At 37.9% G+C, this 27,361-nt stretch overlaps 1 protein-coding gene across 1 annotated transcript in view; it reads right to left on the bottom strand.

Moving 5' to 3' along the window:
• Positions 1-27,361, bottom strand: part of Cdh2 (cadherin 2) — a 217,408-nt gene that overhangs the window by 174,852 nt on the left and 15,195 nt on the right. Inside the window, exon 2 of the mRNA XM_090353296.1 lies at positions 10,995-11,106. Coding sequence (XP_090209422.1) covers positions 10,995-11,106 — 112 coding nt within the window. The remainder of the gene's footprint in view (positions 1-10,994; positions 11,107-27,361) is intronic.

Below are 27,361 nucleotides of genomic sequence, written 5' to 3'. Positions count from 1 at the left end.
CAGATATCAGCAAACCACATCATCCATAAAGGGTACCTTTATCCACACTGAAGGAGGAAAACTTACAAAGCAGGCTGCCAACCACTTTTCCTTGCAAGGAAAAATCCCAACTAGAACAATCTATGAAAGACTGAGCAATGAACTTTTAAAGATGACAATCTTAGGTTCCAATAGTTAAAACACAAAGATATTAATGCTTAGCTCCTAAGAATATGCTCATGCCAATAAACATGATAAGGATTTTGTCCTTGGTGTTTGTTCTGTTTAGTTACAGGAGAACCATCTATGGACCTAAAAGTCCACTAAAAAAAGATGAACACTTTGTCAGTAAGATGTATGATTCTTGAAATTAGGAAATTTTTATTACTTTGCTAAAAATGAAATTCATGTTTCAGCAGTGATCTGAAGTAGACATAACTGGGATGATACGGTGATGATACAACTTCCCTGCTATTTATGCCTTTATATATCTGTGCTCTCTCCACTGCCTGACATTAAAAAAAACTATTTTAAGAAAATCATGGTCCAAAAATTGAAGTATAGTTTTTTACATGTGTCTGGAATTTGCTATAGGGAACTTAATGATTGAATCATCTAATGATTCAAAGAAAATGTGAGAACGTTTGCAAGTCTCTGTGTGATATGTAAATGTGTGCATATGTATATAAGTGAGAGAGGAAGGAAGGAAGGAAGGAAGAAAGGGAGGAAGGAAGGAAGGAAGGAAGGAAGGATTAGTTTTACTCCATGAGTTTTACAGATGATTCAAAATACTGATGTTGTTTCCTAGGGTGGCTGTGTATTTGGCTGCTAATAGATTTTGGAGATTATTTTGAAGCTAAGGTCTTTAACAAAGCCTCAACCTACAGGTCTCACATTTATGTATAAAAATCAATTTTACAAGTGCAAGATGATAAGCAGTGTGTCTGAAAAGCACCCAGGAGTTTTAGTTAACTACAACCTTAGCAGGAGCAAAGAGAACAATGCAGCCATAAATAATGCCAGTTCCACCTAGGGCTCAAAGTGCTGCATTCACATCAAAGGCAAGAGAGATACCAGTGGTACACATCAGGGCACAAGGTATTAAGTTCAGTTATGCAGGAAAACTCGGTCTCTGTCAGGAGGAGGAGGGAGTGAAGCAGAATGTTCAAACATCCTTAAGAAATTGTTGAATGTTCAGCTCAGAAATCAAATTAAAGGAACCCAGGAAATTCTGTCCAGGTATCTGAAGGATGTTTACCAGAATCTCCCTTCTATGGGGCATCTCCTGGCCTCTTGACCATTATTGCCTACTTCTTTGGCACAGGTGTGGCACAGGGCACATGTTCAACAATACTTGCTGAAATGAACAAACGGCGAGGGAAATCATCAGACCAGAAGGGACTACAGTTGCTCTGCGAGGTGCCAAAAGCACCAATGGATATAAATTTCTAAAACATATGCTTCTGTGAAACTCTTTAAGAAGTCACTTTTTAACTGATAAAATTCTCCAAGGATGGAGAAGGCTTGCAAAGGGAGAGATCTCCTCCCCATTTTGGGAATGCAAGTGGCACTAGTATTCCTACAGAGAATGGATAGCCATCTGTCAAGGATGGTACAGCAGTGAAACAGCAAACACCAGCAGGGTTTCATTTTTATCCTCTCTGCCATTTCTGTAGAGAAAGTCTGCTGACAAAACCCAGTCTCCCAGTCTCGATAAAGACATTTAACCATTTGAGCAGTAACTCAAGCAAGCACAGCACAGTGGGTCGTAAATCCAGGTTCATGTCACACGAGTGAGTCCGCTCATCTCATTGCTTTTAACCTATGCTGCATTGTTCTAGTAACTGCATTTGTCAACTCTCTTCTGTTCCATGACCTCCCTAATTTCCTTTGCTACCTTTTTTCTTCCTTGTCATGTAAACATATTAACTCCTTTCTTGGAAAATTATTTCCTAATTGGCCTGTTTCCTCTCCTAATCAACTTCCCTTTCTTTTAATGGAAAATGTAATCATTTTCAGTATCCAGCATCCACCTGTCATATACACACAGTCACACTTTTGTATCCTTGTCCCTAAAACTTTTTTATCAGAGATACCAGTAATTCCATGGTGCTGAATCCACTGGTGAAAATTCTCATTGTTCACGGCTGTTGATTTCCCTTGAAGATGAATGCACTGTCTCTTTGAAATGCTTCTTCGTGTATTATCTAAGACATCGTGCCATAATGCATCTCTCCTGTCTCTTTTGTCTCTCTCAGTATCATGTCCTTATTCAATCTATGAATTCTTACACTGGAGTTTTAAAGTCTTGATATCAAAACTGTTTCTCTTCTTACCTTGGCTTCTCAAACTAGCTACTTAATGATTCCACTCTGTGCCATGGTTTAGCTACACTGCATATACAACTGAGTACTGTCTTCTCTGTAGTTTGGTATTCTTTGATGGTCTAAAGAAGAGTTACAGTTGCATACATAAGGTATTGAGTACATTTTTTGTCAAACTTTTCCTCTCCCCCAACCTCCCACCAAGTTATAAAGTTCATTCCTAACATATTGCCTTGGTATCTCACATCCTCAATTCAACAGATTCAAATTGGGCTCCTGTTCTTCAACACAAGGAATAACAACCTTCCCAGTTGCTCAAATAGGCAGCATAAGGTCAACCTTGAATTTTTTGCACACATACATGTATCCAATTCATCATATCCTGTCAGCTTTATCTTGAAGTGTACTGAGAAAACAAAAGTGAGACCTCTAATACCATACATAAAAATAAGGAAAAAAAAGATCAATAACTAATATGAAAGTGTTGTTAAGTTTATTAGAAGAAAGCAGAAGCAAATTATGGCCTTCAGTTCTATAAAGGATTCTTAAGAGTAATAACAAAATAAAACCACCAATAGGAAATGTAGAATAATTGTGCCTCTTTAAGATATTTTTCGTGCATCAAAGGACATCATTTAAAAAAAGCACAGAGGGTGGATATTAATCTTCAAGAAATACATATAGATGTATGTATGTACATACATACATCTATATGTATTTATATCAACAAATTTTTAAAGTAAAAAGACTTCGCTATGGCCTTCAAGTATTTTAAAATACACATGTATTAGGCATGTCCACTTTTCCTCACCTACCGGGTCATTACTAGCCTTCTTCCTGATCTTTTTCTCTTACCCTTTAGTCTTTTCTCAACCTAACAGCCAGTAATATCCTGCTTTGAAAGTCAGATCATGTCCTTCCTCTGCTGAAAACCCTTCAATAGTTCTTCACCTCCTCAAAGTCAAAGCCAAAGTCCTTAGAATGGTCTACAATGCACCACACAAAGTAGCCCATTACAGCTCTGACCTTATCTGCCCTCCTTGCCTCTTTTGCTCCACTCTCAGTGCCAGGCTCACTGCTACTCATTCAATGCTGTAAATATACTCCTTCCTCAGGGCCCTTGCACTTGCTGTTTGATCTGCTTGCAATGCCAGCACCCCTATATATCTATAGCCCTTGAGTAACACTAGTATCAATTTTTACTCAATTATCTTCTATGCAGTGAGCCTCCCTTGACCTCCCTACAGAAACTTCAGAAACAACTATTCTCCCCTCTCCCTTCTCTGCTTTAGTTTTCCTCACAGCATCTAGTACATAATGCATTATACTTATGTACATATGGTATTTATCTTCAAGTCCATGTTAGATGCTGACCATACAGATTAAAATAGCAGAGAGAATAAGGCCAGATTTCAAATATCTAGGTGTCTGGTTGCTGATGCTTGTAAGGTATAGAACTTTGAGATGCTTTATCACTTATCTTCTGGGTGGAAGATGATGACAAAGCAAATCTTCACTATCCCAAATTACTGAAGTCTGGGCAAAACTGACAAAAAATAAGAAGAATGGAACAATCAGACTTGCTTATAGCAAAGTTGATAAAAAAAAAAAAGCCTCCTAAAAGACTGAAAAATTTCCAAGTATTAAATAAAGTATACAATTATATTAAAAGTAAGGATGAAAGTTCTTGATTCTTTTCTTGATTTTACTATAAAATAAAATAAGAGAAAAGAGTGAAAAAGTACGATAGTGCAGCTCACCGGACATAGATGAAAGTCAACTACACATCTCGTGGGTAGAGATGGGAGGGAGGGAATGGGAGAGACTGAAGGAACCGACACTGTACAAAAGGAAAAGTACTCATTACCTGACTTGTCATTGTAATCTCTCTGTACATCACCTCTATAATAACAATAAATTTAAATTTTAAGAAGTACCAAGAGCCATTGGCTCATGTGTATAAACTAGGTAAACTGAGTGAGACCTGGAGGGTCACAGTTGGAAAGCAGCTTGAGCAGAAAAGTGCATGACACTCCTAATTTCAGAAGTAACAAGCAGAAAGCTGGGCTGGGAAAATGCACAAGTAGTAGAAAACCAGCCGACTGAGCAAGCCAAAATTATGTGAGGTCCCGAGCTCAAACTCTGGTACTGGCAAACAAAACTAGAGATAGAGGGAGAGGGAGGCAGAGACACAGAGACAGACAGATACAAAGAGAGACAGAGAGACAGAGACAGAGACAGAGAGGAAAAGAAAATCCTAGCACTTCTCACATATGACAAGGTCACCAATGAGAATGTTCCTGGATGAATTTCATTTGTTCCTCCTAAGTTTAGCACCAAGATCTCTGTGTTGACACTACTTTCCATGATCAACTTGAAATTCAATGAATGACAAAAGCCTGCCTGATTTTACAAACTCACCTTTCAAATATTTTTAAAATACACATTTAGTAGAAACAACAAAAATTCACCAACTATTAGAAAGAAAAACCAAAAGCCATAGTTTCATAGCAGAGTAACAGAAATGGGTCTCTTTTATTTTTGAATTAAGAGTTTTTAATTGGACAAGGACTGCAAGTCCTTATCTCTAAGACCTGCAGCCCCAAACTGAGCCCACACAAAGCTCTTAAAGACCAAAAAAAAAAAAAAAAAAAAGTTTGGGGTAGAGACCCAAGTCCAACAGAAGCAGGTCTTACAGGGAAATACTCAGGTAAACCTAAGCAAAGCCTGCCATCTAGGAAAGTAGCTCAGAGGTCAGCTAGACTTCACTAAATCTAAACAACATGGCATCTGCATATTCTCTGAATAGAGCTCTGCTTTTGGAGCTCAGCATCTGTAATTCAAATAAATGGCTTGTCTCATCTTTAGGTTTTTGAGGTTGGGTGAAAAGACCCCATCACCTAGAGGGTGTGAAGAAAAGGCAATGTTACTTAGACCTAGTCTTCTTATTTCAGTAAGAACTATGTAATGAGGTGGCTCACGCCTGTAATCCTAGCTACTTAGGAGGCTGAGATCTGTTCAAAGCCAGCATGGGCACAAAAGGACCTGAGACTCTTATCTCCAATTAACCACTAGAAAATGGGAAGCACCCAGTCCGAGTTCAAGTCCCATGACCCACAAAAGAAAAAAAAAAAAGAACTATGTTATGATATGGTAAACTATAGAGTACATATCTTTGTCCTTGACATCTACATTTTTAGGGTTTTTTTTCCTTTTTTTTGTATTTTATTGTAGGGATAATGTATAGAAAGGGGGTATCAAGTTTCAAGAAATAATGTACCCACCACCTGACGAATGTAACCGAAATGGGTCTCTCTTATCGTTTAATAATATATGTCATACAAAGGTATGTACTTCTATTCTTACAATTAGTACATGCTATGCAGTACAGTCCTACTAAACTAATAAGAACACTCCAAGACTGCAGCTCCCATTTAAAGCAGACAAGCCCCAATGAGTAAGCAAACTAATCTAAATCAAATTCCATCTAGTTGAAAATAATCATCATGTGCTGCCCGGAGGTGGCGAATATGAATGGATTACTGAAAATATTCATGGTAATTGCTGGTTGCTATTTATGTTGACCAGATCTGGAGGAATTTACTTAGTGAAATGTCTAAGCAGTCAGACAACCAATGAAAAAACACTCAAGAATGTAACTCATTACTTCTACAGGAAAAACAGACCAAGAGCCTCTATGCAAAGTCACAGTGCCGTTGTGGTTGTGATTTCAGAATGTCAGGTACACTGTTGGCAAAAGAACAGAAATGTATGATTGTGGTTATTTTATTTTCAAGTATGTGCTACCACAAAAGTATTTATGTTTTTTTTTAGTTTAGTGTAAGTTAAACATTACAGACTAAATATCTTCCAAAGACCTATATTATTCAGCTCATAATAGTATGCACAAAGTACTCAGTGAAAATAGTCAAAATATATTTTTAAACAGAAAAGGAAAGTGTTTGTTTTTAATTTAATAGTCCCAAAATATGTCTAGCAATTCCAAAGCCATAATCATAAATTGGAAAAAAAAGATCCACTCGAAGATAAACTTTCCACAATACATCTGTACATCTGAGACTTAAGATGAGCTCCCTTCAGCCTTCATTCTTGCGTGGGGGGGGGATGGGTGTAGGTGTGTGTGGGGGAAGGGGGGAAGAGCGCATCAGTATCACCAGAGCTAGATTAATTATTTGGAAGCCTGAGTTCTAATTCCAGGGCTGAAGCTAACAGTCCAAAGAGCTATATAATCATGGGGAAAAGCCTATAATCTCTCTGAGCTCTAATTTGCTTGTCTGTAAAATGAAGGGCTTAGCAATAAATGCTTTGAAAACAGAACAGAAAAATGCAAGGTAAAAATGATGACCTAAACACAGCAGAATCAATTCTAACTCAAAAAGGCAAATACATACATTCTGTAGAATAACAAAAGAATTATTTTTCAGGCTGGGAGTTTGGCCTAGTGGTAGAATGCTTGCATAGCATGGGTGAACACCCAGGCTCGATTCCTCAGTACCACATACATAGAAAAGGCCAGAAGTGGTGCCATGGCTCCGGTGGTTAGAGCTCTAGCCTTGAGAAAGCACAAGGACAGTGCTCAGACCCTGAGCTCAAGCCCAGAACTGGCTACATATATAACAACAAAAAAGAAAAAACATTATAAATTTACTTGTGAGTACCCTGAAAAGAATAGAAAGTTCCTAAACTGGGCCAGGTAACTCATACCTGTAATCCTAGCTACTCAGGAGGCTGAGATCTGAGGATCACAGTTAAGAAGGTGACACTTATCTCCAATTAATCTCTAGTAAAAAGGGAAGTAGGGCTGTGGCTCTAGGGGTAGGATAGTAGCCTAGGGCTGAAGAGCTCAGGGACAACACCCAAGCCCACAGGTAGGCCTGTAACCTTGAGCTGAAGAGCTCAGGTACAGTGTCCAGACCCACAGTGCAAGCCCCATGACCCACAAAGAAAAAAGAAAAAGAAAATGAAGGTTCCTATACAATTCATTTCAAAATTTAAATGACTAAAATCAACTAAGACAGTCATTATTGTATTCCTTTTGACCCAGTAATTCTACTTCCAAACACAAATTCCCAAAGAAAATGTCCCTAAGAAAAAATCAAATTTCTCTAAAAAGAATCTCCATAGCAGCGCTATATATAAGAGAGAAAAATTGGAAACAACCTGTATGTTCAAAAATAGAGACACAGTTAAGCAATGTCTCGTTTGGCTAGCAAAATAGAACATGGGTCTGTATAGCCAGTTAAAAAACACTAGAGTAGCTTCAACAAGTAGAACTGTTCACATGATATAGCATGAAAAGTAAAGGCTGATCATAAAATATATTTCCCTTTTTATGACTTCACAAAAGCTATGGAAATAAAAAAAAAACAGAAGATAATCTAGAAGGACAGGATTGGTTTTTAGATGTGTTATGTTATTTATACACAATGTAAGACAACCAGACATTAACAGGAGGATATAAGAAGACAAGACTTGCTCCTGAACAATGTCTAGTGTGTATATGTCATGGTTTTTCTCCATAGACTGTCTACCATAACTACTATCACCTTAGATCTTCAAGCCTAGTACTTTCAAGCACATTCAAAATGAGGGTTACTCAACTGTTTCAAAACTGATTAGCATTCATAGTCCCTATGTGTCAAAAGTGAAACCTTTGTGGTATAACATGCCAGATATATCCCCCAAAACCACATTAAATATAGTAACAAGACATGGTTCTCTTCTCCCTATATTCCATCCACAGAGAATTAAAAGAAACTGCAAGCGTGAAGGGTTATGATTTATGCTTTTAAAAATAGAACAGAAGAAGCCTGGCATGGTGGCTCATGCCTGTAATACTAGCTACTCAGGAGGCTGAGATCTGAGGATCAAAGTTCAAGGCCAACCCAGGAACAAAAGGACCTGAGACTCTTATCTCCAATTAATCTCTATAAAATGGGAAGTGGGGAAGAGGTGCTTGGCTCAAGGGTAGAGTGGTAGCCTTGAGCTGAAGAGTTCAGGGACAACGCCCAGGGCGAGTTCAAGACCCACGACCCACAAAACAACAACAACAACAACATAAAAAAACACAAGATAAAAATGATTGCCTAAGGATACTAAAATTGATCCTTAAAAAAAGGGGGAAGCCCATACATGCCATAGTATTTAAAAAGAAACGTTTTCAGCAGCACAGAGAGAGAACAAAATGAGAAAATTATGAAAGGTCATGCTTAGATGGCAGAATATGCCATAAGGCACAGGCCTCAAAAATTGTTAGGTGCTTCTTCTATACAATTATTTCTTTCCTTAAATCTTATAGCCCACTGAGCCATGGCAAAAGTCATCTGTCTCCTTGACTAGTCTGTGTATCCCTTTCTACTGTTGAGTAAATAAGATGAATGGAATGAATGACTACAGTACAAAAGTTCAAAAAAATAATTATGGCAAGCTATTTGTCTTTTATGTATACAGAGATGATGATACCACTGAAAAATCTCCAAAAAAATATGAAAGGAAATTCTTTCTGTAAAAAAAAATATTAACAGGTAAGGATACCCTTGGAAAGAGGGATATTAGTACTCACAAAAGCATGAGAAATTTTCCTCCTTTCAAAAGCTCATTTTTTCTGCTAATCAATATTTATAAGCAGTATGCTGTACATTTTACAATGATAATGTTATTTAGTATCTTAGAAGAAGAAAAAAAGTAAAAACTAGAGCCGGGCATGGTGGCTGAGGCCTGTAATCCTATCTACTCAGGAGGCTGAGATCTGAGAATTGTGGTTCAAAAACCAGCCTGGGCACTAAAGACCATGAGACTCTTATCTCCAATTAACCACTAGAAAATCGGAAGTGGGGCCATGGCTCAAGGGTTAGGGAGATAGCCTTGAGCTGAAGAGGTCTGGGACAGTGCCCAGGGCCAGAGTTCAAGCACCATGACCGACCAAACAAAAAAAGTAAAAACTAATAATTTGACATGTGGACAACTCCAGAAGACTATCTATCATGTGCATTGTTCTCAGTGGTAGCTATAGCATACTTCAAAATTTATTTTTAATCTTGCACTGTTACAACTTTTGCAAAGATCCCAAGTGTCTTGATTAGACTGGAAAGATGCTAGCGAAAAACTATTTTCAAATTATGCTGGCAGCAGTATTATCAAATGATTAGAAAACAAGCTATTATTTTCAAAACCATTCAACATGCCCAACTAATTAATCTTAAATCAATGGCTTTTAGTGACTAGCCATGTGCTTTGTAACCAACATATTGTGAGCCTTGAGGGAAAGCCAGAACTCATTTAAAGATAAATCATAAAAAATCTCATTACAAAAATGCAACAAATCCCACTGATATTTTACCTGTCTCAATTATTTCTTAGAATTAAAACACTTTACATATTCAAATAATATGTCCATACTATACAAATTTGACGTTGTTATTTTAATAATTCACAGATTAAAAGATAATGAAAACACAAAGAACTTCAAGATTCACACTGAGCTAAACAAAATTGATACATTATGATTTGAATTAAACCACCATCATGTCAACTATTCTGCTCTAAATATAGTAGCAATTCAAACACCCATTAAACTATCATGCTCTTAGAAAGACCAGTTAGGTGTAAAGGCATCATAATATAAATAGAAAATTGAAATGAAATGTAAGATACACCGAAGAACTTTAATAGCTAAGAAGCCATTTCAAAGTCTTCTATGATATTCTAAAGAATGGAACTAGGAGTATTTCCCAGTGTTATGGAGACACTTCAATTAAGGCTATGCTGTAGAGCTCTGCGTAAATTAATTAGTTGAAGTTATACAGATATTCTAAACACAACTTTCAAAAACCTCAGATATGCAAGATTTATGGGAAAATATTGTAAGTATAACTTACTAATCAATTCTTCTCGCTTTCACATTTCAATGGCATTTGGCATAATGATAATAAGCACATGAAAACACCACTAACAAAAATTTCATTCACTATCAACTGAAGCTAGAGGAAGGTGATTTTCAACATTGTTTTCCATGCCTAGGATGTATTTCATATTTTATCTAGACCTGTTGATGTGAGTTTTCATATAACTATAATGAGCTTGATCCACATTTACACAGAAAATGGGTCTATATTTGAGATTTATATATGCTAAAACTAAGTTAGCTATTTAATAATGTTCATAAACAATATAACAAAAATACAGATTTCATGCTCTAGACTGAAACACTCCTTGTTAAACTTGCTTGCCATAATTTAGTTAAAAACTCAACTTTGGCATGTCTTATCAAAGTTAATATTATAACAACTTCATTTCAATAATTGGTAATGCTAAGGAGATGCTTGCAATAATTTAAAATAAAATTACTGTCATTGGATATCTAAAAAATAATTCTTCTAAATAAATAAAATGGATGCAGAAATCTAGGTTTTTTTTAAGTAGTTGAATAAAGGATTTGATACAAACTCAAAGAGATTTGAAATTTTCAAAAGACCAGGAGCCATTCAATGATGTATGTGAGAGATACATGAGCTCTTCTGCAATCCTAAAAGAAAGCTCCTACACATCCTTATTACAATGATTGTGAAAAACTTTTTTACACAATATGGATGATCTCCATACTTTTTAAATGACTCGTTTGCTTCAAAAGCATCGATACTGTATGTACATTATATCTTAAAAAGATGGTACCATTGAGTAGAGGCTGTCCTTCATGCACATCCTTTGAGAAGACTGCACTGTAAACATCTTCAGGAAATCCAGTCTTGCATAACTCGATCTCATCAGAAGCCTCTACAGAAGCCTGAAACACAAGGGGGGAAAAATGTGTACAATGATTGCTGCCTCCTTCGACTGAGAAGCATTTCACTTGGCATGAGACCTCCTTTTTTTCCAACTATATCTTGTACAAACAACCCCTTTGTTTCTGATGGGCTACAATGAGAATGAAGAGGGCAAAGGGTTAATTTTTTGATAATTGGAGTGTAGAAGACACAAATCCCACTTTTCTAGTAAAATCTAAATAACACACATTCCAGGTCCATCTAAGGATTGACCATTTCCATTCAAATTGGCCACTGTGACTGGAGAAGGAACATGTGGGAATGAGGTAGAGGGAAAGCCAAATAGCATTCACATTCCACATCACAACAGGACTAAAAACCAGATATCCCATGAAAAAAAGTACATATTCAAGTATATAGATCCTTACATTCTTATCTAATGCTCTATTATTTCAGTATGTCCTGTTCATTAAAAAACAAAATTATGACATAGTTACTATGATATAAAATATTTTTATGATATATAATAATCAGAAATATTTATTTCCTTGATGGGAGGAACAGAGAGATATTAAAAACAGTAAAGAAAGGTCAATACAATTGTTTCCCTCTTAAACATCAAGTTAGGAAGTAGCTAAAGATCTTTTTCTATCTTCCTCTCTATTGACACATTCAGTGAATCACTTTATGTGTTTAAGTCTTAGTCATACCAAGTGCTGTTGGAATAACTCTTCAAGTAACTTTCACTACTTCTGGTAGCATTTCCATTAATTCTAAGAAGTTCTATCCAGCACTGTTGGAGAGTAAAAAAAAAACAAGTGGAAGAGTACATGGAGGCCATCCAATAGCCACAGGGACAGCAGTAGGCACACTTCATAATGATTCAGAGAGTCAAACACAAAAGAAAGAAGACATGGAAACCCTAGCAACAGGAAGAACTCAGAGCAGGTGTCGGGCTGAAGCAATACCATGTAGCTTCAATATTAAAACAATGCCTGGCTTATGCAGAGAAAATTGTGCAAATACAGGCCTGTCCAAAAGTGACAGTGCTCATTTCAAGTATGAAAAAATAAAGAAGAGAACACATTTAAAGTGTATTAAATATCTGAGTGTATGTGTGTGTGTGTGTTAAATTCCCAGTCCTAGGCACTGTCCTTGAGCTTTCTCAAAACTAGCCATCTACTACCTGAGCCACCGAACCACTTTTGGCTTTTTCTGTGTATGTAGTACCAAGGAATTGAACCCAGGACTCTGTGCATGCTAAGCAAAGACTCTACCACTAGACCACACTCCTGGCCCTAAATATCAATCTTTAATACCAAATATTTTTCCAAATGAGAGTGAGGAACTACTTCAGACTCACCGAATTCGTGAACAGTTTTAAATCTATTGTATGCAAGATAAGATTGTGTAAAGTCATAGTTACCGAGGGATAGGTATCTTTTCACAGATGTGAGTGGAAGCTGGTCATGTCACATAGAGTGCAACTTGGCAAATACAGTGAAGAATGTGCACAAACCCTAAGCTGTAGATAAACTCCCAGCAAATACAGAAGGCAAGACCTGGTAGATATGAGCAGGAATGTTCCCTGAAAGCATGGAGGTAACAACATTGTGACTGGAGAAAGACCATGGGCGGGATGGGCATGAATGTCTATCTCCAATGCCCATCAACAGGAAAATGGACCAATGCAATGTCACATAGCCAGAGTATGAAAAGGAAGTCACCAGTAGTAAAACTGAAGAAACAGAACTACATTTATCCACAAGGCTGCATGTCAAAAACAAAACCAAAACAAAATAGTCAGTTCAGTTTAGTCTCAGGTAAGATAAAGATAAATTAAATTATTACTCAACCCAGGGATGACTATTAATAGGAATAAGTTCAAAATCTATTTGTGTGATACTCCAAATTCAAATAGAATCCAACACCCACAACAGAGTACATCTTGCCATACAAACAGAAAATATGAATAATGATTCTGTTTATGTAAAATGCACACATAAAAGGCGGCATAATGTTATGGGCATATACACATGTAAGAAGAATATTAAAAATGTACAAGTTAATGATAACAGTAATCCCAGAGGAGACAAAAATAATATAGGCAGAAAAGAATGATCCAAGTAGCTTTAAATTTCTATGTCATAATTCATCCCTTTCAGAAACAATCTGATAGCTGAGCCCCAATAGCTCACACTTGTAATCCTAGTCAACTCAGGAGGCCGAGATCTTAGGAAATGTGATTCCAAACCAGACTAGGAAGGAAAGTACCCTGAAGACTCTTTTATTCATTTAACCAGCAAAAGCCAGAAGACAAAGTGACTCGATGAACACAGAGTGCCAGCCTTGAGAAATGTGAGGCACTGAAACTAAGATCCAATGCTGGTTCACAAACACACACACACACACACACACACACAAGAATACAAGATAAAATATGAAGATCTGTGTAAGCACATGGGTACAAAATGTATTATTCCCTGGGGCCTATATGGACTATATATTTCATAATCAAAAAAGATAAAATGTTAGTAAACAATTAAAAAGTTCAGAAGTGAGGCTTCCAATATCTGTCAAGTTTTGGACACCAGGAGGTATTTACAATTCTAGACACCTACCTATAAATGCCAGGCTCTTTTAACAGCTTAGGAGAGTGGTTCATCAGTAATAAAAAGATTCTGATTTTTATCTAGCCAGAACAAATAAAGAGAATTTTCCACGTATCATTTAATCTGGCATTAGGGCGAGAGCAACATACAGTACAGTTTTATATTTAAGCACTCAGTCTACAGACTAGAGGGAAAATGAAAGATTTTTTTTTCAACTGTAAGACTCCCATGCACTAAGGTAGATGAAACCGGAAGAAATAGTCCCTTAGTCCAAACCTACAAAAATGAGATTTCAAGGCCACTTGAAGGGCATCAGGAATAAAATGGCTATTCCATTCTGATCTTCAACCATCTCCTTATTTCAAAGAAAGGACCTTCTATCCTCAGTATATTAAATCCTCACTTAGATTCTCTGTGCTCATGTTTCCCAAGCATGAAATGCCCCCTACCCATGTAATTAGGCTGGGACAAAGAATGACCAAAACAGTGTTTGTAAAGAATATTCCCAACAACTCCTGACTACTTATAATAAATATCTGGAGGGACCCTTAGTGTTTGGAGATTTTTTTTTCAGTTTGTCTCTGCTTATTTTTTCAACTATGTACTTTATGAGTATAGTACATCTTGACCACTGTCAACCTTTCAAACTTGGCACCCATCTCTCCCAAACTGCCCCTTCCTCAACTTTTCTTTTCTTTTTTCTCTTTCATTTTGTTGTTGTTGTTGGTGGTGGTGGTCATGGGGCTTGAACTCTGTCTGAGCCTGGGTGTTGTCCCTGAGCTCTTCAGCTCAGGGCTACCGCCCTTTCCCTGGAGCCACAGCCCCATTTCCTGTTTTCTACTGATTAATTGGGAAATAAGAGTCTCTTGTTCTTTAGTGCCTGAGCTGACTGTCCTCAGATCTCACCCTCCTAAGTAGCTAGGATATAGGTGCAAGCCAATGCGCCTAGCTCTTCCCTTACTTTTCTTAGTTTTACAGACCATACACTGAATTTTTACTGCATTAATCCCACCTTCTCTTTATTTGTCTATACCTCTCCTCTTGACCTCATCCTACCCTTTTTAAGAACCCATTTCCTGGTGTTTAAATCTAATTTATCAGTTCAAGATTTCTTTTTAATTCTTTCCTAAGACAAAAACAGATTCACAAATATCATGCTGTTATTAATCTACAGGCTCAATGAAATTACTCAAAATATTTTCATCTACTAATTGGTTATTAATCCCCCCCTCTAGCTGACTTTCAGTCCAAGATAACAAATTAACATGGTCAATCAATAACAAAGAAGCACTTGAATGAATATAAATTTGTACACTAGAGAGATGGTAGGCTTATTTTATGCTAAGTAACATGCTAGTAAATCTATATTTTATATGTTCTTCCAGGGTGGGACCAGGGCTGGAAGGGATTATATTAAGAATTACTCAGAGAAGCTGAATCTACTCTTGCACCTTTCAATAAAGGCTCACAGAAAGTCCTTTAGCCTAATCTATATGGAAGCTTCATACAGGTCGGGGTGGGGGGATTTTAACCACAGGGTACATTAGGAAACACCTGAATATACTTTTGGCTGTCACATCTTAAGAGGCAGAAACTGGTATCTAGTGAGTAAAGGCCAGGCAGGTTGTTAAATATTATGATGTAGAGAACAGGATACATCACAAAAGAATATCTTACCAAAAATAGCAAAATACACCAAGGTCATAAACTCTATTAAATGGTAACCAGATATGGTGTTTTGAGGTATTTTTGTTAGTCATGGGATTGAAATCAGGGCCTAGGCACTGTCCCTTTGCTCTTTTGTTCAAGGGTAGGGATTGACCATTTTGAACCACATGCTACTTCTGGTTTTTGAAGATAAGTGTCTCAAGGGCTGGCTTTGAACTATGATGCTCAGGCTTCCTCAGTAGTGAGGATTATTGGCATGAACCATCAGCACCCAGCTTAACCAGATTTCTCTATGCATACTTTCATACCTATATTTCGATTGGAAGCTCATTATGTCATTTAGTCCACTAAATTCTTGTTTGAAAATCCCTCTTTTCCAGAAAGCCAAAACAGCTCCTCTGATAGTAACATTAACCAATCACTCTGCCAAGATACTCAGTGAAGCTTTGCATGGTAGAGTGGAAAGAATGTCTCCTTTCTCAAATTTGCAATGCATACAGGAGGAGTTTGTGAATAACATGCATTTTGCATTTTTCTATAACCGCATATATCAGAGTCATCAAGCTTTTCCTATTAAGGACCTGGCAGTAAATGTTGTAGGCCAGGGGATCTCTGTTGAAGACTCTTAGCATTAGAATTGGAATGTAACAGAAGACTAGCAAATTAATGAGTATGGGTAGACTTGTTGCAATAAACTCTGATTTATGGATACCAGGATTTGAATTTTATTTTGTCTACTGTCAAAAATATTTTACTTTTGATTCTGCTTTCATAAAAACACTGGCACAGTTGCAAAAATGTGGAAAAGAATTGTTAACCATACAAAAACAGGCAACAAATAGGACTACAATGTATGAATCGCTGAACTTTAAAAGTTTTAGACAAGGCTGCTATCTCACTTGATTCTGGTAAGAGTCTATTGAGGGATGGGACAAAAATATCAGCAAAATACCCCAAACCATCCAGAGAGGCGAAGAGACAATATTCTAACTTGCAGTCTTTCCAATTACAACAAACAATTCTTTCAAGAAAAAAAAAGTGTACATCCATTTGCCACCTGAAACAGAGAATTAGACACAATCTTTGACTTCAAAAACTCCAGGATTCTTGTGATAATATAGGAGCTCAGGGAAGTGTGATTGGGGGCATAGCCCAGCATAGCCACAGAGAAGGTGGGGGGTGGCAGGCAAACCATCCCAGGCTCACTGCTGGAGCAAAATGAGGCAGCAAGAAACAGCAGTGCCTGGGGAATTACAATGAGTTCAGTGTCACTGCCATCCAAGAAGCCAGGCAGGAAGTCAAAAGTTGAGACTGGAGAGTTAGACAGGGTTAGATTATAGATGGTTGAGGGTTATTCTACTAGCTGGGAGTACGGAAGGATTGGAGCACAAGCAGATTGTTTTTGATAGAATTCTCTGGTTCCTTTCTGGGGAAGGGGGTGGCTGGCAAATGACAGCAGGGAGAGCAGTGAGCATACAGAGTTGAATGTGTGCTGCACAGGGACAGCAGGAATGAAGAAGGGGTAGATTTTATCAATATGCAGACAATTAAAATCCATAGGGCTTAGTGACAGCAGAGACTCTCAGTGGGAGGAAAGGAGGCAATGATTTCCTCCTCCCCAACTCCCCACCCCCGTTTCCAGCTGAGAGGCTCTTGAACATGGGTGCCACCAAAAAGAAAAGATAATCGCAAAATTATAATGCCAGGAACAAAGTGCTAAAGAAGCAGAAAGAATGGGATGATAAATCTGCCCTGAGAAGTCAAAGAAGACTCCATGGCTGAAGTGACATTTAGGCCTTGACTTTAAAAATGCTCAAAAATTTTCCAGAAGACAGAGAAGGAAGTGGAAAAGAGCAAAGCAGGCAAAAGGTACAGCTGAACAAAGCCCCTACTGATTTGTCTTGAGCTTGCAGTCCATGATAACATACCCCTCATCTATTTAACCAAGCTTACAATAAGGCATGGCAATTTCTGGTTATCTCTGCTGCTGATTTTGTGTCACTAGGAACAGTAATTTATGTTTAGCTCTCCCAAACTAGATCTCTCTCAATAAATAACTCCCCCCACAGCCTTATACATCATGAAAGCATAATAAGAGACCCTGGTGTCTTTATAAAGATCAAATTCTGAAGCTAAAGACAGGGCATGCCACACACCCACACCTGCTCTTTCCTACTAATACAGGGCTCTGAGCCAAGCAACATGGACTTGAAGTATGCCAGAATGCCTGGCTTTGATTGCCAGCCCATCACTATTGTCCGTGAGAGGTCAGAAAAGTCACAGATTCCCATTCTGTGAAGTGAGAGTAGTAAAGCTAGGACTTATTTAGAAAAGCAGGTGTGAGGATTAAACCAGTTAATATGTATAAAGCACTCATAATCATGTCTGGCCCATGGTCTTTCACTGTCTCAACTATGAGTCAGAGTGGAGTAACACTATTTTTACTATGAATGTGACTCATGATATGATTGCCATACAACCAGGTAATTCCAGGCTTGTTGTAGCATTTCTTAAAAATGTAAGTTCACTGGGTGCTGGTGTCTCATGCCTGTAATCCTAGCTAATCAGGAGGCCGAGATCTGAAAGTCGCAGTTCATATTTAGGCAGGCAAGAAAGTTCTTGAGACTCTCATCTCCAAATAATCATCAAAAAGTTAAGTGGAGTTAAGGCTCAAGTGGCAAAATGTGAGACTTGAGTGAAAAAGTTAAGGGATAGGCCTGGCGTGGCGGCTCGCACCTATAATCCCAGCTACTCTGGAGGCTGAGATCTGAGGATCAAGGTTCAAAGGCAGCCCTGGCACAAAAGGACCTGAGAGTCTTATTTCAGTTAACCTCTAGAAAATGGGAAGTGGAGCTTGGCTCAAGGGTAGGGCAATAGCCATGAGCTGAAGAGCCCAGGGACACTGCCCAGGCCCAGGAGTAGGGTGGTAGCCTTGAGCTAAAGAGCTCCGGGACAGCGCCCAGGCCAAGGTCAAGACCCATGACAATGAAAAAAAAAAAAGAAGTAGCAGTAGTAGTAGTAGTAGTAGTAGTAGTAGTAGTAGTTGTTGTTGTTGTTAAGGGATAGTACCCAGGTGTTGAGTTCGAGCTCCTGTACCAGGATTAAATAAAAATATAAATATATAAATATAAATTCTGGGACCCCAAAAAAATCTCCCTTACAAAATCTCAAGAATATGGTGGGTTGGGGCCAGGGGTTGGCTTAGTTATAGAGTCCTTGCCTAGCATGCATGCATGAAAACCCAGGTTCAATTTCTTGGCATTATATACTAGAAAATGCCAGAAGTAGTGTGCTGTTGCTCAAGCGGCAGAGCTCTTGCCTTGAGAAAACCCAAGGACAGTGCTTAGTACCTGAGTTCAAACCCCAGAACTAGCAGGAAAAGAAAGACAAAGGGAGGGAGGAAGACATACGGTATATTTAACATATGCCAGTCTCTAATTGCCTTTCAAACTCTAGACACTACAATCTACTTTTTAGCCCTAGTCTTCATATTTAGTAACTTTAGCAAATAAGAAACAATCATGGTCCTTCTAAACGCCGTATTGCTTATTCATTAGGAAACTACATCTTGTCATTTGGCTTTTAATAGAGAAATCACTCCCACTGTCCATTCTTTAATAATTCTCTTCTGCACCTCTGCGCAAAGGCAACAAGCAATCAAAGAAGTTTCTCTGACTACCACAGTGAGATTCATGCTGGTCAGAGGATCTGAACTTATTTAGTGCCTCTCTGCACTCTTACACAATCAGCTCACTCATCTTGAGTTTCAATTTCCTCCTACAAGTATTTACTCCACTCTTTCTGGGCTGAAGACCTACCTCCTTGTCTAAAACGGCAGCACTGTAATAGGAGTTGAAAAGTACTGCTTGCCTGTCAGTATTAGTCTCTCTATTTGGGTTCTGAATTTCCCAGTATCATTGTTTTTTTTTTTGTTCTTTTCACAATTTTTCTAGTCTCAATACTCTTAAGTTTTAGAGCCTGGAACCAACTTTGTTGTTGTTGTTGTTTTAGGTTTCCATTATCATTCTTTTTATACTCATGTTTGATCTTTGGATCTGTTTTCCGATTTCCTCTGGGTCACTCTTGAATGCAAGTTCTTAAATATTCCATGTGGAATTTCAACGAACAGACTATCCACATCCCTTGTCTCACTTTATCCTTAATCCAGTTCATTTATGAAAACTGACTGTAAGTTTCTCATCTGAAAATATCACATACTTATGAAATTCATTATCTTTTCTTTTTCTAGGAAGACTGCCTAACTAAAGCCTAAACCACTTTAGTTTATCTCAAAGCTCTAAATCAACTACAGGTCTTTCTACAAGCATTTATTTCTTCCTTTTTCCCTATCTGATACCAGAAGGCCATAATCTAATCACAACTGATTGTTGGAAAGTTGATAATCAAAGACAGCTAACAAAACTGAGGGGAAATGCCTTTAAGATGTTTGCTCCTCTTTCCTTTGTGAGGGAAAACAAAAAAGAACCAAAACAAAATAAAAAAGGATCCACAGCAAATCTAGTTTAAAGCCAGCTCTAGCCCCTCCAGACTTGTTTGACCTTGACTAGCAGAAGAACCCCACCTTGGTCCCAGCCTCTATCTTTGCAATAACAGTATTAAAGATTAAAAGTCAGAAGGCTTTCAGAAGATTGTAAGGAAGAATAAAGGACAGCTTAAAAATAATTGCTGATTTGCCATAAGTAATAATTATTATACTGCTGCTGTGGTGGTGGTACTGGTGATAGTGGTACAGATTTTCTATCCTTTGTGAAAAAGAAATTTTCTTTGTGAAAATAAAATTTACAAACATGGACAAAAGTAAAAACAAGTGGAATCCCTTTCATAATATATGCTTTGTGAGGGTAATGGGTACCAAGACACGTGAAAGGGTATCAATGTATGTGAATTAATGCACCTTCTATCTGGCAAATATCATGTAACCCTTTTATTAATTACAATAAAAAATTTAAAAAATATGCTTTGTGGGCTGAGAGGTATGACTGCGGTAATTCTTGTATTATCTGTTTATATCTTCCAAACACTATGAACAAGTAGAAACAACTAATAGAAAGAACCATTAAAGTGGTTAGTTGGGTGTTCCATAATAGAATTATAGAATGGTCCAATCTCAACTTTACACATTTGGGTTTTTTTTAAGTTCCTAATCCAATTTATGACCATGCAAATGCATTTACTAAATTCTTTACATTTCATAGGACTGCCTCCATGAAGTCGGTTATGTTAATAAGATTATTCAAGAGCTGCTGACATTTCCTAATATTCTTTCTATGTCACGAATACCATTAATGACACTTACAATTCCATGTCCCTAGAAGCATGCTTAAAATTCGCGTCTTTGTCATGTCTAGAGAGAGCGCTCACATTTTGCAGAGGCTCTTGAACTCTTTTTTTGCCATTATGTTGGAATCTAGACCAGCTTAAGTTCAAAAACACTTGCCCAAGGCCACACCTTTGATCTTCTAGAGATTTCCTACTTTGTTCCGAGTATATTATTAGAATATATCACTTGCATATCTCAAGCACCACTTTTTTTTGAATTATTGTTTCTTTTAATCAAGGAAAGACCAGTAGAATAATCAAGTAATAGCCGGGATGCTGGCACGGGAACCTGACAACCCACAGAAATGGAACTTAAAGGCACAAGTCAGCACTACATAATGCAGCATATTTGTAATGGAGAAATGTCTGAGTCTAACACATAAAATGTGGTTTAGAATGTCATCTTCCCAAAAGTTAAGCCTACTGAAGTTTGGGATAATATACAGAAGTCCATTATGTGCCATCCAGGTAGATCTGTATAACCCCAGATCCCTTCTGTCCATGTGAATATTAGGAGCTTCCAAGATTCTGAGAGTCTCAAAAGTCTGACATGAGCTAACATTAAGTGTACCGCATGGTTAATGGAATGGGTAACAATGCTACATGGTCTGCCTCACTGAAAGTTTAACACAACTATTAGATAGTGGCACTGGCAGCTGTACAATTAAACTGCCATTAAGACTTCCAGAAGTGCTGAGGGCAATTCCAGAAGATATGGTCAATCCCAGATTAGACTGATTCTGAGTTGAGACTCATTATACTCACCAGATACTATAACATGTCTGTATGTAATAATCAAAATATCAAACAGTATAGCACTAGACATTAGCCTGCATTTATAATGAACTTGGGAATTCATTCAACTGAACAGATAGAATTTCAATGATTAACAATATCTATTGAGTACCAACTATGTGCCAGTAAGTGTGCTACAATAAGTTCCATGCATAGTACCTGAAATAATGCCCAATAACAACCTTGAAAAGGAGGTACTAATGTCGGAGAAAAAGGGGGAGGGGTAGTGGTGGAGGGAAGGAAATCGAAAGGGGATACCCCCAAACCGATAACCAATCAACACAAGGATGATTTTCAAACAATTCCAGTGAGCTTGGGGATAACTGTTAACCACTGCTCAATGACTCCAAAAAACCACTGTCAGGCAGTCATATTAATGACTAAAGGGCTGAAAAATGTTTTATAAATAAATTCAAACTCTTGGAAAAAAAATCTGCCTGCTCTCGTGAAGCCCATATCATATGTGATGTATAAAAAAAAAAACATTCCAATACTTCTGTTCATTATAGGTGGGAAAAGAAGACAGCACATCAAATCCTGTTGAAATATCTTGCTTCTAAGCCACTCAAATCAAAGCCCTCCATCCCCAAATCCTTCTAAAAATACACAAGGAAACTTACCAGTAAGTACTAATCATGACTCAAGTATTAATCTTCAGTTGTGATACTGATGAGGGAATAATTATAGTCTTTCTGTAATACACTCTTTGTACACGTACTCTGGAGTCCTTTGTACTCATGTACAATTAGGCCTAATTCATACAACCTCCAGTATGGTTTCACTTTGTAAAAATGGTTACAGATGGTTACAGTCCACATAACTCTGAGTTAATTTGAATAGCTAGCCACTGTTAATTTACCTAACTCTGAGCTCTGAGTCCCTGATAAGATAAACACAGCCCAATAATAACACTATGCTTGGGAGAAAATATCATTCATGACACGAAATGCGTTGCAGTGAAAAGGAGGGCACTCTCAGTAACTTTAGAGTTCAAAACCATTCCTTAACTTGCTCCAGAAACAGAAATCTGTCTAGAGTAGTTAGACTAGATCAAGCCAGAAGGAAGGAAGTCAGGAGCAATTCACTCTGCCTGGGGGAGGTGTGGTTGCTGTCCTGCTAAGATCATAAGACTTTGAGTTTCAACTCAAAGGCCCAGGACTAACACCTTCCTATTGTGTGGATGGCATGAGAGTCCTAAATAGGACATTTGGATAGTTATATCTCACAAAGGAAACACATCTATTCTTCCTATTATTCCTTGGAATTCTGCTAACTGTAGCTACCCTTCCACCTGAGCCCTCCAGCCATGCTCTGAGATCATAAGATCTTTGTACACTGAAGAGCTAGGAATTGTTTGCTATGAATTCTAAACAAGTAAAATATCCATCTGCTCTCATAATTGATTTTTCTTCAATATGATGCTCGACTGTTATGTGATATAACATAGGTTATATGGTAATAAAATCATTTCACAATGTTTCTCTTCATTAGGCAACTCCTCTAATAGTCTCCAGGATCCTTTTGGGAGAATTGGGAAAGCCAAACCACTTTCAGAATATCATAACGTCCCTTGCCATTTCCATTCCCACTCTTTCATAAGAGTAAAGTGGATTTTTCCAGAGGCAGTGTGACATATGATACCTTTATGCAGTAAATGCAAAAGTGGATAAGAAAAATCTGCTGTCTTGTCACTAAGCCAGAAAACAAAGACACTGCAAAAACCCAGAAACACAGAGATACTCCTGCCACTTTTTTTTGTTTGTTTGTTTTGTCTTTTTTTCCTGTTTTGGAAAATGTAATCTTATTCCCCCATAAATATAGTATCTATGTTACCCATGCAATGAGCTTAATTCTTTAAATGAATTAATAAATGCTGCTCATTTTTTCTTAGTTTATCTATTTTGAACAATTCAAGATACTACACATATTATAAAATCTCATTGGAGTACTTAAGTTTAAAGAGTGTAAAAGAATCCAGAGACTAAAAAGCTTGTGAACTACTGGTCTAGAAAAGAGAAGGACGAACTGAATTTGCCAGAAGGCTGCATTTGAAAGAACAATTTGAGCATCTGGTGTCCAACCTGTCCCTTTCCTTTCTCACCTGGTAGTCACTGGCCCTCAGAAAACATTTTCCATGTTGAGTTTGCATAGTTCCCAGAGCCTTTAGGGAGGGCCATGTTTGGAATTCTGTGATTGGGTAGTTCTGGTATAGAAAGGAGACACTTATCAAAACCCATGTGACATTTTCCACTGTCTTATCTGCTGACTCTTCAGAGTCATTAACTTGGGCAAAGAGGAGAGGTTCTATCTCTGAGTCTTTTCAAAGACATTAGCATTTCTTGAACCATCTGAGGACCTCAGGAAATACAAAAACAAAAGTACAATGTTGATGAACAAAATTTATGTGCAGGCCTCAGGTTTTAGACAGAAGGAAGGGGTGTGTTACTCAGACCCTGTATATATTTTTTAAATCTGGTTTGCAGTTTTTCTTGGGCATTAGCTGGTTTTTACGGTTGGGTAGGTGACTAACTTCAAAAAGCTTTAATTAATATAGCAGAAATGAGGAAATAGGAAACCTCCCATGATCCTGGATTGGAAAAATTAACATCGTGAAAATGGCAAACTTGCCAAGAGCTATCTACAAATTCAACGCAATACCCAACAATATTCCAATGTCATTCTTTAAAGAAATAGAAGAGGCAATCCAAAATTTCATATGGAAAAATATAAGACCTGGTACAGCAAAAGCAATTCTTAGCAGAAAGAACAGCACAGGATGAACTTCAGTACCAACCTTTAGACTCTATTACAGAGCTATAGTGACCAAAACAGCTTGGTATTGGCACAAGAACAGGCCTGAAGACCAATGGAATAGAACTGGGGACCCAGATATTAACCCATAGACCTATGGCCACCTAATCTTTGATAAGGGAGCAAAAAAAATAGAATGGAAGACAGACAGCCTCTTCAACAAGTGGTGCTGGCAGAACTGGTTAGGCACCTGCAGAAAACTAAAGCTGCATCCTTCTTTGTCACCCTACACCAGGATTAACTCCAAATGGATCAAAGACCTCGAGGTAAAAGCAGATACACTGAAAACTTTACAAGAAGAATAGGAGATCACTAGGCTTCCTTGGCACAGGTTGAAACTTTCTTAATAAGGACCAAGAAACACAACAAATCAGAGAAAGTCTGGATAAGTGGGCCTGCATTAAACTGCAGAGCATCTGTGTGGCAAAGGACATAGCTAGCAAATTAACTAGAAAGCCTACAGAGTGGGAGAAGATCTTCACTAACCATACAATGAACAAAGGCCTCATATCTAAAATATATCAACAGCTCAATAAATTGAATCACTCCAAAACTAATCTCCAAAGAAACAACCATCACATTAAAAGATGGGCCAAAGATTTAAAGAGAGTTTTCTCTGAAGAAGAAATAAGAATGGCCTATAGACACATGAAGAAATGCTCCACATCTCTGGCCACAAAGCAAATGCAAATCAAAACAACTCTAAGATTCCACCTCACTCCAGTTAGAATGGCCATGATCAAGAAATCTAATAACAGATGCTGGAGGGGATGTGGACAGGAGGGATCACTACTACCCTGATGGTGGGAGTGCAAATTCCTTCAACTACTATGGGAAGCAGTATGGCAGTCCCTCAAAACCCTAAACACAGAACTCCCCTATAACCCAGCAATTCCACTACTAGGCATTTACCCAATTGTCCAGAGACAAGGACATACTAAATCCACAAGCACAATGACGTTCATTGCAGCACTAGTTACCATAGCAAAGATATGGAACCAACCTAGATGTCCCTCAGTTGATGAGTGGATCAGTAAGATGTGGTATTTGTACACAATGGACTTCTATGCTGTTGTCAGAAAGAATGACATTGCCCCATTTGTAAGGAAATGGAAAGACAGAAAAAATCATATTAAATGAAGTAAGCCAGACTCAAAGGAACATAGGCTCAATGGTTTCTCTCATTTCTCATAATCAGTAGAAACCTTGGGGTATGGTAGCAAGATTTACAATTGAACAAAACTTAGATACATAAGGCTATATAGAATGACGCTAAATGAAAGGACCTCCAGGATATAGAAACAAAAGCCATATAATGAGTGATTGTTGTCCTTAATGTATTATATTATTTCTCATCTCTTTTGCTGTCCCTGGGCTATCTCATATTATTACAGTATTTCACCTTGTTATCTGATATATTGGATATATGCGTATTTGGTTATTTGAAATCGGATAGGGAAGGGAGGAAATCAAGATGGGGGGGGACGCGTGGAAGGAGGGAAATGGGGCCTAGACATGAGAAAGGGTATCAATGTATGTGGAGTAATGCTCCTTCTATCTGGTGAATATAATGTAACCCTTCTATTAATTATAATAAAAATATATGAAAAAATAAGACAAAATGAAAAAAAAGCTTTAATTAATAAGCTATGGGGTGTTTTGATCTTGATATGTGACCAGAGCAGTGTTGTCTACTCTCCAGGGAATAGGTTGTTAGAGAAGTAGGTTTTAGGACAAAAATAAGTAATCTCTGAAAAGACAATTCACAGTAACCTTAATGGAACACACTTTTGGTCTAAGCACAGAGGTCAGTTAACTAAGGACTTCCAGTGGGCCACAGCCTACACAGTTCAAAAGAGCTAAGGCACAGAAAATAAAATAGGATTATTTAATATCTACTGCCTGAAGACAAGTGAACAGTACAATATTTGCTATTTTTAAATGACAATGTGCTCAAAAGCCTTAGCCAGGATCTCATTTTAAATTATTCATGACAAGCAGAAAGCTGCAAAGGATTGGTGGCTTCAGCCTCAAATTCCACCTTCACTCAGGGTAGAGGAGGACAAGTCAAAGCTTGACTACAGGTCAAGGTCAGAACCCAACCCAGTAGTCTAGATGCCCTTTCCAAAGGAAGGAGAAATCTACCCTTGTAGGGGCAGGGGGGAGGATGCCCTGTTTTGGTGAAGAATCCCACAGTGTCATGGAAAAGTGAATGTGACCAAAGGCTATGAACAGCTGCTCTACAGACAGCATGTCCACCAGTAATTCAGATTGAGCCCACATTGAAGCCAGCACTGCCATCAGACTCAAGGGCACAAAGAGAAAGGACATTCAGAAGTACTGTGTTTTTAACTGCAAGGCTCACATAGGGAGATTAAGTTTAGTACCTGGGTTACTGTTCTCTAGGGATAGGGGATTCACCTGTCACACATAGGGTTTTCCTTCAGGAAGCTGGCATTTGAGATGCTGTCCCTTGGTACAAGGTCCATCTATTTTTATATGGTTTTTCAGTCTGATCCAGTATATTTAGTATCTTGAAGTTCCAACAGTTTCACACTGTTCAACACTAGTAGACAAGAGGATTAGATAGTTTTTAGTGTCCAGGAAAGGATAAAACAGAGATTTTCTTTGAATCTCTCAAGTTTTCCTGGAGATACTATGAACTACCTACTATAATCATTGGAACTCAAAGGGCAGGCTCTGGTGAACCATAGTTGTCTGGGATAACATTTATAAGAGCAGAGATTGATCTGTTCTTTAAGATGATAGGATGTTAAAATGATTGTTATGATCATATTGCATGACCCATCTGGGACTCTTAGTAGTAGCTGTAGACCTTCTAAGACATCAGGAAGTTGGGTCTAACATTCTCCTAAGTGAAGCTTATCTCCCCACAGAGGGGAGTCACTACACTGGTAACATTTAGTTAAGAATATGAGCTCAAGACAGGGGTGGTAGTTCCTATCTGTAATCCTAGCTACTCAGGAGGCTGAGATCTGAGGATCAAGGTTCAATGCAAGCCCTCCACAAAAGGTCCAGAGACTCTTAT

This window comes from Megascapheus bottae, chromosome 19, assembly GCF_031878675.1.
Source record: "Megascapheus bottae isolate mThoBot1 chromosome 19, mThoBot2.hap1, whole genome shotgun sequence".
NCBI classification, from domain to species: domain Eukaryota; kingdom Metazoa; phylum Chordata; class Mammalia; order Rodentia; family Geomyidae; genus Megascapheus; species Megascapheus bottae.
This window is presented reverse-complemented; position numbering and strand designations above follow the sequence as displayed.